A 12,465-nucleotide genomic window follows, 5' to 3' on the forward strand; every position below is an offset into this window, starting at 1 on the left:
CTTCTCCTCTAGTTCTGATAGTGACTCCGCAATTAGGGCAAGGTCATCAGCATAGAGGAGCTCCCAGGGGCAACCTGTCTTGAACTCCTCTGTGATTGCCTGGAGGACTATGGTAAATAATAGGGGGCTGAGGACGGAACCTTGGTGGACCCCTACCTCTACCCGGAATTCATTGCTGTACTCATTTCCAACCCTCACCTTACTGGCCGCATCTCTGTACATGGCTCGCACAGCTCTCACTAGCCATTCTTCTATCCCAAGTTTCCTCATTGACCACCAGATAAGGGATCGGGGGACCCTGTCAAAGGCTTTCTCCATGTCAACGAAAGCCAGGTACAGAGGTTTATCCTTGGCTAGGTATTTCTCTTGCAACTGTCTCACTAGAAATAAGGCATCAGTAGTGCTTTTACCTGGCACGAACCCAAACTGCATCTCATCTAAATTGATTCGCTCCCTAATTAGTTGGGCTATGACCCTCTCTGTAACTTTCATAACCTGATCTAACAGCTTGATGCCTCTGTAATTATTTGTATCTAAAGCGTCCCCTTTACCTTTGTAGCAGTTGACTATGATGCTGCTACACCAGTCATAGGGTATGACTCCTTCGTGTATCACCTGGTTCGTAATACGGGTGACTAGGCTATAGCCAACACTGCCAGATATTTTGAGCATCTCTGCAGTGATTCCTGATGGGCCGGGGGCTTTCCCGGTCTTCATACTCTTAATTGCTTTATCTACCCTGGTACTATCAACTCGGATAGCTGGTCCCTCTATTGGGTCGACATAAGGCAGGCTCTCTTTCTCCCATTCATTCTCTTTATTAAGCAATCTATCGTAGTGGCATCTCCAGACCTCTTTCTTTGCATCCTCATTTAATGCAAGCGTACCATCATCCATGCGAACACATTTCTCTCCTACAACATCACTATTCTCTCTCCTACACTGTCTTGCAACCCGAAATACCTCGAGTCTTTGGTCCTCACGGCGCAGAACATTGGCAAATCTTTCCTTATCTGCTTCCCCTCTGGCTAAATAAACCTGTCGCCTAGCCTCCCTTCTGGCACATTGGTACAATTCCCTGCTACCACCGTTCTTCCAGTCCTTCCAAGCTTGTTTCTTTTGTCTAATAGCCCTGTCTACCTCCTTGTTCCACCACCACGTTACTCTGGGTTGGGAGGGGACCTTACACCACCCACAAATCTGGTCGGTGGCTTTCAACAGGTTGTCCCGCAGAAATCTCCAATTGTCTTCCACGTTGTATGATGCTATATCCCCTTCTATTTCGTTAAATGCTTCAAGTAACTTGTCTCTAAGTCTCTGTCCGTTTGCAGGGTCTTTAAGCTTCCACACCCTTCTTCTCCAAGCCTGTCTAATTCTGGGCACCCATTTTGCCTTGATCCCAAAGTCGCTAACTACTAATCTATGTTGTGGGGTACATTCTTCGCCAGGGTAGGTTTTGGCATTTATAAGCCGCCCTCTTTCCCTATTTCTGGCGAGGATGTAGTCGATTTGGCTAGAGTGTCTGCCGGAGCGGTAGGTGACTAGGTGACTGGCAGGTTTCGAGCTAAAGAAATCAGTGCACAACAATTGAAAAGTTCTTAATGATGAACAGCCAACCATATCTAAAGAAATCAATGCCATGAATGTCAGTAGGGGTCCAAGAAGAAAGTGTGAACCTCAAGGCAGAACAAAAGAATACCCTCAGTGTAGACAGTGTAGTTACAAACATTGCTGGAGATATTATTGAGGTTGAGAGACACACAAAGTCCAAGTCCTGGCTGTATTTGGAACCCAAATTATCAACCTCAAATAAACTCAGTTATTCATAATCATTCTGATGACACAACTTTCTTCAAAGTTCATGAAGATATTTTCTTTAAATTTAACAAGAGAAATTCACGAACTGTGTTAAATGTTGAATTTCAAGTTAAACAAGGTGAACTGCGTTAATTGGTAGAAAGCATATTTCATTATTCTTTCCAAAGAAAGGAAAAGGAAAATAAATTCATTTATGGACAGTTAAATTTAAAGAAAATATATTCATGGACTTTGAAGAAAGTTTCTTTTATCAGTATGATAATGAATATATAACTGAGTTTATTCAAAGTTGATAATTTGGGTTCCAAATATTGCCAGGGCTTGGACTTTGTGTGTATATTGACTGGAATAATATCCCTTGCAATGATTGTAAAGAAGGGAGATTTGATGAGAATGAATTTACATTAAGATGTGCACACAAAAGTGTGATGTCACGAGTTTGTATCTATGGCAATGTAAATAAACAGATAGTCATAGAGGCCCTTTGTTACCAACATAGGGAGAAGCTCTCTGAAGTTTGCCCTGCTTAATCTTATTCTAGCAGCGATGCTCTCGGCGCATCCACGTCCACTGCTGACTTGATTACCTAGATAACAGTAGCTATCAACTACTTCTAGGTGTATATATGTCTGTCTGTTTGAAAGACATCAGCATCATCCATCCACTGGTAGATCTGATGGTGTTTATTGTCTATTGTTGCAGAATTTAAGCAACTCTTTGATTCCCAGATATATAAAGGTCACTACAGACGTGTGACTGTATTTCAGACAGTTGATGGTCACCTGCATATTGTTGTAATGTCTTCTTTGGTGAGAAGAAGCTACTCTAGCAGTCAACTACCCATTATTATAGGAATTGTCTATCAGACTAACAGTTTCAACAATTTCTTGACTATAATGTGTTGGTGTGTTGCCTCAAGCACGACACCAATCCTTACTTCCTTTACTTCACTTCATCAGCCAAAAATGTTTCTTTATAAATTTTGGAATCATTATTGATATGTTTGGATATGTCTGCCTGGTGTTGGTTTTGTTGCTGTGTCTGAAGAAATTACTATGCTGTTGTTATTCTCTGTTCATTGTTTGTTGTTATGGAAATCAGTTGCAATTTGTGACCAGTGAAAGGTTTCCCAATCAATATTTGGATAATCGAAATCACCAGTACAAAAATATGGGTGACTGCTTTCATAGATGCAGATCTGAAAATCTGTGAGTTTTGATGGCAGTTTTGCAGATGGTAAACAAAGTAGGAGTATATATGTTGCAAAAAATACTTCTTGTTGTGACCAGTTTAAATCTCCACAAGGAATTACAGAAAAGCTTGAGTGACCATAGACCATCACACGACCCCCATGGTAATTAGAGTGGCCTTTGTGTAACAAAACGTAGCTTGCCATTGTTTGTTGTTGTGTTATATTTATATATACAATACTCTTCCATAAGTATTTCTTTTGTTATGGCCAGTTGGCTTCATCAAGCCAGTTGTATAGATAAGTTCTTGTTGGTTTGTTGTGTTCTGTTATTTGTGATACTTGTTCCATTATATTTCCTACATTTGACATGATTTGTTTATCTATAATATATATTTGTCTAATATTCTACTCATCGTTTTATATTTCATCATTTGTAGTGCTGCACTGAGCTCCAACTGGATAAGAGGCTCTCTGGAATAGTAGTTGTGAGTTACCTTGCCAGCCAGGGAGCTAGCTTATACCATCGTAATTATAAGAAAGCGACCCCATTGGACAGCGTAAAAAATCAACATTTGAAAGAAAAATTAGAAACATTTTTACGATCACTGTAAGTACTCACTAGCAATGACAAGATAAACCAGGACATTTTCTATTTTGTATATAATCATGTTTATTTGGTTTTAATTCTCCCGATGTATTCTTCAGTCATTAGTGTCTTGACCCAAGACAACAATAATGATTTCCAAACCTGGCACAAGGCCAGCAAGGTCAGGGAGGGGATAAGTCAATGATAACAGCCCCAGTTTTCAACTGGTACTTATTTTATCAAAAGCAAGGTAAAGTCAACCGTAGCGGAATTTGAACTCAGAACGTAAAGACAGATAAAATGCCAGTATGCATTTTGCCCCGTGTGCTAATGATTGTGCCACCTTGCAGCCTTAAGACCACACAACAATAATAAGAACAATAAACAGAAAATACAGTTGTTAGTGGATCAAACAAAAAACACTATTTTGATTATATTCACATGATTGCTTGTGTTGACAGATATACCTCACCATCCACCCCTAACTATTTTAAAGTTCTGTGACCTCCATGAAAATGTAGTCCTAAATAATAAAGTGAGTGAACACATTTTGAAACTGTTATTTAGAAGTAAGAAGCATTCATCTGTCTACCAACAATTTTCTCTCTCTCTTCTCTGACTCAATCAGTCGTCATCATGTAAGCTTTCATGTGAAAATGACCTACAAACACACACTAACAGTTTGTATATCATCATCCTCATCATTTAACGTCCGTTGTCCATGCTGGTATGGGTTGGACAATTCGACTGGGCTGGCATGCTGGAAGGCTGCACCAGACTCCAGTCTGATTTGGCATGGTTTTCTATGGTTGGATGACCTTCTTAACACCAACCACCCCATGAGTGTAATGGGTGCTTTTACGTGCCTCCAGCACGGGTGTCCTATGCATAACACCAGGGTGCGTTTATGTGCCACCAGCACAAGTGCCATTTTGTGTGACACTGGTATCTGCCACGACTGCGATTTTGCTCAGCTCGATGGGTTTTCTTCTCAAACACAACATAATGCCAAAGGACTTGGTTATTGCCTCCATGAGGCCCAATGCTGTGGCTTTTGGTGGAACATAACCACATATCCTCTCCAAACAAAACTATCAGAAAACATAACTAATTTAAGTAACACAAATACCATTCCTAGTATTTTAGGTTTCAGCAGTTTATTAGTTGTAGCAGTTTCTTGCCATACATCTGTCTATATTGACTGATAAGAAAGGAGACACATTATTCACTGAGAGAATTATCTTGAACTTCCTTTGTTGAAATTTAGATATTCTTTGTAGAGATTGAATTTTGGATTGTATAAATATGGTTCTTTCTGTTCTATATACAAGCATCAGTAGGATTTCTTTCCTTCTAGAAATGTTCTTTTATGGGAATGTTATAATAATGATATAAGGTATACGGAGCGCAGGTGTACTACACTTTACTGGAAAAGGGTAAAAGAGGGGATGGAATGCAGCGATTAGTCAAATACAGGAAGAAGATAACCAAAGTTGTTGTTGGCAAGATGGTGTATAATCTTGTGGTATTTCACCAAGTCAGCTGCTAGACATCAAACTTCAGTGTGCTGATACCCAGAGAAATAATACATTCAATATATGGCGACTAACAGAGAGTATTTGCCTGGTTGTAGATCAGATTGAAGGAAAGGTATATAGCATATAATAACATGCTTCAAGATTGGGGTTCCAGGCTGGAACTGAAAGCTGTAAGTGTGGATGTACCGTAGCCACATATAATAACTTTAAATTGATAACTTGACAAAGTAACAACGGTCTTACCAAATGATGCTAAGACACTTTCAACCTTTTTGAAGGTTTTTAGAAATGTAGTTTGTCCATCACAGGTCATTGTTGACATTAATACCAAGGCCACGTTCAAATGTACATATCTACAACCCACTTGAGTTGCCAATCAAGCAATCCATTGCTGCATTGTGTCCAGATCAGATTGAAAGAAAGATATATAGCATAGAATAATATGCTTCAAGGTGGCATCTATTTAGATTAATATATACAAGAAGCAACAAGGTACCAAGAATAGATTATGAGGAGGTACAACTGGAGAGTGAGGCCTTTATTTTTGAATCTACATATTTCCAGAACAATTTTCTATCCAGGTGTTTTGTTATGCATTGTTCAACTTTAATTACTACCTGTTTTAGTCACCTGCTTGATATAGTTGGATGCTCTGTTGCACCCTCTTTTATCCGTTGTTCTATATAATCTGTATTCACATTCAGCACCTCATCAATGTGTCTTCCATATTGCACTGATGGGGCTTCTAACACATTTATATGGTACTAATACTTTACATGTGGCCCACATTGAATTAAGGATGTACTGAAGGTCAGTCTTGACATCTCTAGAATTGTAAACCTGAAGCCAGTCAGGGCAGAGTACAATAGGAGTTCCAGTCAGCCTTGTTCCTGTAAAAGCAATCACTTTGTAGGCAGTTGTGACTTTTCTTTCTGACCGTAAGAGATAGATTGGCAAGATTACAGCATGGTTAGAGTTAGCTAAATGTATCTTGGTAGTGAAGCTGATAACAGTTTCAGGAGAAGTGGTAAATAGCAGATCCAAAGTGCTGTTACCCCTTATAGAAGAGGTGACTAATTGGGATCGCTTTGAATCCAGCACAAAATGAAGGAAATCATTTGCACTTTGTGACCAGTGAAAGGTTTCCCAATCAATATTTGGATAATCGAAATCACCAGTATGAAAATATGGGTGACTGCTTCCATAGATGCAGGTTTGAAGATGTCAAAAATCTGTGAGTTTTTATGGCAGTTTTGCAGATGGTAAACAAATTCAAGTAGAAGTGTATATGTTGCAAAAGAATACTTCTTGTAGTGACCAGTTTAAATCTCCACAAGGAATTACAGAAAAGCTTGAGTGACCATAGACCATCACACAACCCCCACCCCTATGGTAATCAGAGTGGTCTTTGTGTAACAAAATGTAGCTTGGTATACTCAAAACTTCATTGCAGAGTAAAGAATGTGCCCAGGTTTAACTAACAAGATTGGAATTGGTACTTTTAATGTAAGAATCAAAAAGGTGGACCTTGTTACATAAACTGTTGGTATTTAAAATCAATAATTTGTTTCCAGATTGAAACCTATCACGATTCATAGAGGAGGATGTATTGTCCTTGATAAGTTTCCTGGAGCTTTTCCATGAAGTGTAGGATTGTAATTCAAAGAAGCTACAATACATAACTTCAGGTGTATATTTGGTGTTAAACCAAGACGGGCTTGAGAAGATATTTGCTTTTCACACCTCTCCTTATCAGCAGCTAAACAGTAAGCACATGCCTCAGTAGAAAGTTTATCTAACAAGTCAGCGTTTTTTGAGAAATACATTTGAAGTGGAAAAGTTGTCAAAAAATGTTTGTAGATCAATGATTTCTTCAGATTCACCAATAACAATTCCATCATGTGTGGCAGATTCAATGGCTTTCTCAATGTCCCTTGATTTAGCTTATAACTAGGGGCAGATTTGTATGCATGGCTTTCTTATATGGTCCTTCAGTGTATGATTATGTAAGGAAGTCTACTTTTAATATCCATTACATCAAATATCCAAAATTTTCCTGTGGATAGCCAGATTTTGTTGAAATGCAATGGTGGTAGAAGACAGATGGGCCAGGCACTGAAAGGACCAAACCAGTAGTTGGATCGTTTCCCACAATCCTTCAATCATATAACTATAGTGTACCTTTTATTGGCCTGAAATCAACGTGAAGTTAGTGGTGCATAGAAATATGGCATTTACAGCATTCAACTCATCAATTTTGAAAAGGGTTCTCAGGTTTTGTACATACATATCGTATATAATTCTCAGGGCATTGTTCTATTTTAGCACTGTGACCTGTTTTGTTACCTAGTTCACCCATACATGAAGTTAGAGCAATTGTGTCCTGTCTGTCCATCCATAAAATTCAAAACTATGTCTAAGTATAGACCACTTCTTAATCAGATTAAATAGAAGAAAGTAATATATATATATATATATATATATATATATATAAAACAAAGGTTGCATATAGAAACACACTTGAGTACAAAGAGATATTTGTTGAGAAGAAATGGAATCTATTCTAGAAGTGAAGTATGGTTTGGGAATATATTTAGTTCTCTTTGTGTCAACCAGTTTTTGTGATGTATCACATTCAAGACATATATTCATTAATATCTGTGTGTATATATATGTATACATATATATGAGGATGGGCTGAAACGTTCATAGGCTGACTACGATGCAATGAGTGAACTTGACCAAATGTGTTTTATATTTTGGCATAGTCTCCCCTGGGGTCCATACACTTCTTACATCAGTATTGCAGCACTTGGATTCCCGTGGTATAGAAGCTCTCATCCTGACCCTCAAAAAAGTCCTCAACAGCAGATATGACTTCATCATTGGTCCGATACTGCTTCCCAACCAAGTGTTTTCTCATGTTGGGGAACAGAAAATGGTCAGATGGTGCCAAATCAGGAGAACATGGAGGGTGATCAACCAGTTCAAAGCCACAGTCATGCACAGCAGCCATTGCAACCAGAGACTTGTGTGCAGGAGCATTGTCCCCGTGAAGCAGGACCCCCTTCATCAGTTTTCCAGGCTGTTTCATTACCTTTCGTAGCTGCCTCAGCAAGTTGGCATATAATATTCACCATTGGTAGTATGGCCTTTCTGAAGGGGGTCAATGAACACAATGCTGCTTGCATCCTAGAAGATGGAGGCCATCATCTTCCCTGCCGATGATACCATCTTGGCCTTCTTTGGTGGGGGTAGAAGATGGGTGTTTCTACTGGATGGACTGCTGTTTGGTCTCTGAATCAAAGTGGTGAACCCAGCATTCATCTTGGATGAGGAAAACATTCAAGAAAACCGGCCGGATTTGCTTCAAAAAGTGCCAAGTTTGCCTGCTACATGACCAGCTTGATGTGCTTTTGATCAGGCATCAAAAGTTGTGGCACCCACTGAGCTGAAACCTTCGACATGCCAGGTTCATTATGCAGAATGTTCTCAACTCATTCACGGGAGATACCTACAGCATTCGTTATCTGATTAACATTTAGATGTCAGCCACCCATTACTGTGTGGCGAACATGGTCAACGTTTTCTTGGGTGGTGGCTGTGGCAGGACGTCCAAACCTTGGATCATCTTCAAGACTTTCCCTACCTTTCTTGAATTCAGCTCCCCACATTTGCACAGTTGGTAAAACTGGAGCATCATCTCCTAATGTAGCAACTGTGTCAGCATGAATGTCCTTGGGGGCTAACCCCTTTTTCTGCAGATATCTGATAACACCACGGTGCCAAATTTTATCCATTTTCACAAAATGTCTCTAGCACCACTTTTACAAGTCCTCAATTCTGATTCCAATGTGGGTTTATCTGGAAAGTAAAAATGGAGTTAGCATCAGTAAAGGTTGAATTTAATGCATTCCAAGTTTAATTACTGTATGATAACTCCTTCTTAGTCAGCCTATGATACTTTCAGCCCAGCCTTGTATGTCTATGTTAATGTGACACTTGTATACACACAAACCTGCTTGTATGTAATTGTTTACAGAAGAATTTACGATGTACTCTTGCTGGTCACTGTAGTGCCCCTTAATATTCTGTACTCTAAACATGTCCATAATGAAATATTTTATTATAACTGAATGTCATTGATGGGATGTGTTAATATTTTGTTCCACAGATGTCGGTGGTGTCAAAAGAAAAAGGCTACTGTCACACTCCAGCCATGTCAACATACTGTTATTTGTCAGGATTGCTGTTCTCAAATGACATTTAAGCAATGCCCCATATGTCGACAACGCATACGCAGCAAAAGTGGATTTGGTAAGAACATTCTTTAATGTTCTGTCTGTTGTCTCATTAACTTTTTGGTATGGAATAACACACTTCATATTGTGGTGGAGACCCAGATCTGCCATTATCTGGTATAAATGGGGTCTTTTCTTTGTGATAGTATATCTATCACTACATCCACTAAACATTGTCTTTATATAATTAGAAGAGTGATCACACTTCAAAAGGATTGTGCTTTGCAACATATGACTAATGAATGATAATGTAAGATAAATGGTAATTAAACTGAAATATCACTAAATCTCCAATGTTCTATTTGTAAACCTTTTACTTTCAATTGTGAGTGATTAGAGGTGATTAATGATTTATCAGTATCATGGAGAGCTGATAATTAAAGACAATGTTACTTCCAAGAACATCAGAGTCAGCTTTGGTAAAGTAGGAGATTCAAGGATAAAATCTCAACTGAGAGTTTAAGGACCAACTTTATAGAGTTTGACGGTTAAATCAATCAGCCTGGGTATCTGAAAAGAATGTTGTAATTAGGAAATGATGTCAGGGATAGTTTCAACCTATTTTACAAAGTTGAACTTCACAAATTCATCATGATTTATCATACTGTGAAGATATCAAACAATTACAGTAGTGCAGTCTGTCATTTGTGAAATGTCCGTGGAAACAAGTGAAGTTCAAAATAGCAGGAGAACCAATGCTAACAGTTAAAGACCACGGGACACTCCATTGTTGACTGAAAAGTGTTGAGGCAGTAAAATCATGGCACAAACTGAAGAGGGGCAATAAGCAATTGATAAATCAAAACTACTAGAAAAATACAGTTTGATTTATATCCCCGCCTTGCTTATATATTCTTGAGAATGAATTCTAGTGTATCATTTCAGATATAACTCCTTTGCAATAATCTGTAGATAAACAGTTTTAACTGAAGGAGATTTTATACAAATGTAGTTTTTTTCAGGATACCTGTTATCACTTTCTGCTTCACCTGTGTAAAACTAATTGTTGCTCACCTGAAAAAACAAACAAGGCTGCTTATTAAGGAGGATGAATGACAAGGAAATACCTTCAAGTATTTCCTGAATCAGGTGATATTCTGTTGAAGTGTGATGTGGGCAGTTAAAATGAAAGATTACCAACAGTAACATTTAAAAATGAGTGCTGGGGTATGTTTATCCTACCTGAAGCAATGTGTCATGACTTTGTGGCCAGACCTTTGATGACCAATTTGGTTGACACTGGAATTTAACAGAAGATGAGAAGAATATTGGTTAGTGAAGGTTAGAGGGACAACGGCATGTCATATGTCCAGCACAGGCATAAGAAAGGAAAGACAAAACTAAGAGAAAAAGAGAGTTATAAAGTGATAACTAACTAAGATTATTGCAGAACTGTTAGATTAGTATATATGATGTCTTAAGAAAAAGATGAGATTTAGAAAGGTTAGCCTATTTTGTTGTGGTTCTAAATATTGAGCTGTTACATAGTAACAGCTTAGAAAGTGTTGACCGAAAGCATAGTGGTCACCAATTGACCATTGATGATATGTTTGCCTCACAATAATGGAATATAGATTATTAACAGAGACAAAGAAATTTTTATATGAAATATAAAACTTTGAAATGCTTATTTCAGAGTGTCCCAAGTCTGAAGAGAAAGCAGTCCAGACGGTTGCAGAATCTGTTGGTGAGTATGAAATAACTGTAATTGATTTCTATAAATTTTACTCTCACCTGAGTTATATTGTTTGTGTGAATGACTGAGAAGAGGTTCCATTGCTAATTTCCAATTCTTATTTCAGTGTGTCCCAAGTCTGAAGAGAAAGCAGTCCAGACGGTTGCAGAATCTGTTGGTGAGTATGAAATAACTGTAATTAATTTCTATAAATTTTACCTTCACCTGAGTTATATTGTTTGTGTGAATGACTGAGAAGAGGTTCCATTACTAATTTCCAATTCTTATTTCAGTGTGTCCCAAGTCTGAAGAGAAAGCAGTCCAGACGGTTGCAGAATCTGTTGGTGAGTACAAAATAACTGTAATTGATTTCTATAAATTTTACCTTCACCTGAGTTATATTGTTTGTGTGAATGACTGAGAAGAGGTTCCATTGCTAATTTCCAATTCTTATTTCAGTGTGTCCCAAGTCTGAAGAGAAAGCAGTCCAGAGAGTTGCAGAATCTGTTGGTGAGTATAAAATAACTGTAATTGATTTCTATAAATTTTACCTTCACCTGAGTCCTGAGTTATATTGTTTGTGTGAATGACTGAGAAGAGGTTCCATTGCTAATTTCCAATTCTTATTTCAGTGTGTCCAAAGTCTGAAGAGAAAGCAGTCCAGAGAGTTGCAGAATCTGTTGGTGAGTATAAAATAACTGTAATTGATTTCTATAAATTTTACCTTCACCTGAGTTATATTGTTTGTGTGAATGACTGAGAAGAGGTTCCATTGCTAATTTCCAATTCTTATTTCAGTGTGTCCAAAGTCTGAAGAGAAAGCAGTCCAGAGAGTTGCAGAATCTGTTGGTGAGTATAAAATAACTGTAATTGATTTCTATAAATTTTACCTTCACCTGAGTTATATTGTTTGTGTGAATGACTGAGAAGAGGTTCCATTGCTAATTTCCAATTCTTATTTCAGTGTGTCCCAAGTCTGAAGAGAAAGCAGTCCAGAGAGTTGCAGAATCTGTTGGTGAGTATAAAATAACTGTAATTAATTTCTATAAATTTTACTCTCACCTGAGTTATATTGTTTGTGTGAATGACTGAGAAGAGGTTCCATTGCTACATTTTATTCGAATGGTTACCTATAAAGTAATTCTATTCTCTCCCTACAAATGCAAGAATATCCAGTAAAGGGGTTTTATTGAAATATGAAAACCCGAGACACAGGAAAAAGGACATGATAAGGAAAAATACAAAAGATGAAATATAAATCCTGAAGTGGTTGTCTCCCCTTAAAGAGATATATTCACTTTTCTTTCATCTCATTGTTGTCTCCCTCACTTTCCTTCTCTCTTTCTCCCTCCCTC

At 38.1% G+C, this 12,465-nt stretch overlaps 1 protein-coding gene across 29 annotated transcripts in view; it reads left to right on the plus strand.

The window, feature by feature from the left end:
* The window catches only part of LOC149130302 (uncharacterized), a 51,098-nt gene extending 38,639 nt beyond the window's left edge, over positions 1 to 12,459 (plus strand). For 2 of the 29 annotated variants that reach the window (XM_089345220.1, XM_089345235.1), the window contains 9 exons: positions 3,448 to 3,617; positions 9,309 to 9,451; positions 11,072 to 11,122; positions 11,238 to 11,288; positions 11,404 to 11,454; positions 11,570 to 11,620; positions 11,743 to 11,793; positions 11,909 to 11,959; positions 12,075 to 12,459. In XM_089345220.1, the coding sequence (XP_089201346.1) occupies positions 3,448 to 3,617; positions 9,309 to 9,451; positions 11,072 to 11,122; positions 11,238 to 11,288; positions 11,404 to 11,454; positions 11,570 to 11,620; positions 11,743 to 11,793; positions 11,909 to 11,959; positions 12,075 to 12,202 (747 nt within the window). In that variant the 3' untranslated portion in view covers positions 12,203 to 12,459. The remainder of the gene's footprint in view (positions 1 to 3,447; positions 3,618 to 9,308; positions 9,452 to 11,071; positions 11,123 to 11,237; positions 11,289 to 11,403; positions 11,455 to 11,569; positions 11,621 to 11,742; positions 11,794 to 11,908; positions 11,960 to 12,074) is intronic. The other 27 variants (XM_089345222.1, XM_089345221.1, XM_089345223.1 and 24 more) reach the window with 27 other exon arrangements.
* Positions 12,460 to 12,465: the final 6 nt, after the last annotated feature.

Source organism: Octopus bimaculoides, chromosome 29 (genome assembly GCF_046866305.1).
Source record: "Octopus bimaculoides isolate indiv1 chromosome 29, ASM4686630v1, whole genome shotgun sequence".
NCBI classification, from domain to species: Eukaryota; Metazoa; Mollusca; class Cephalopoda; order Octopoda; family Octopodidae; genus Octopus; species Octopus bimaculoides.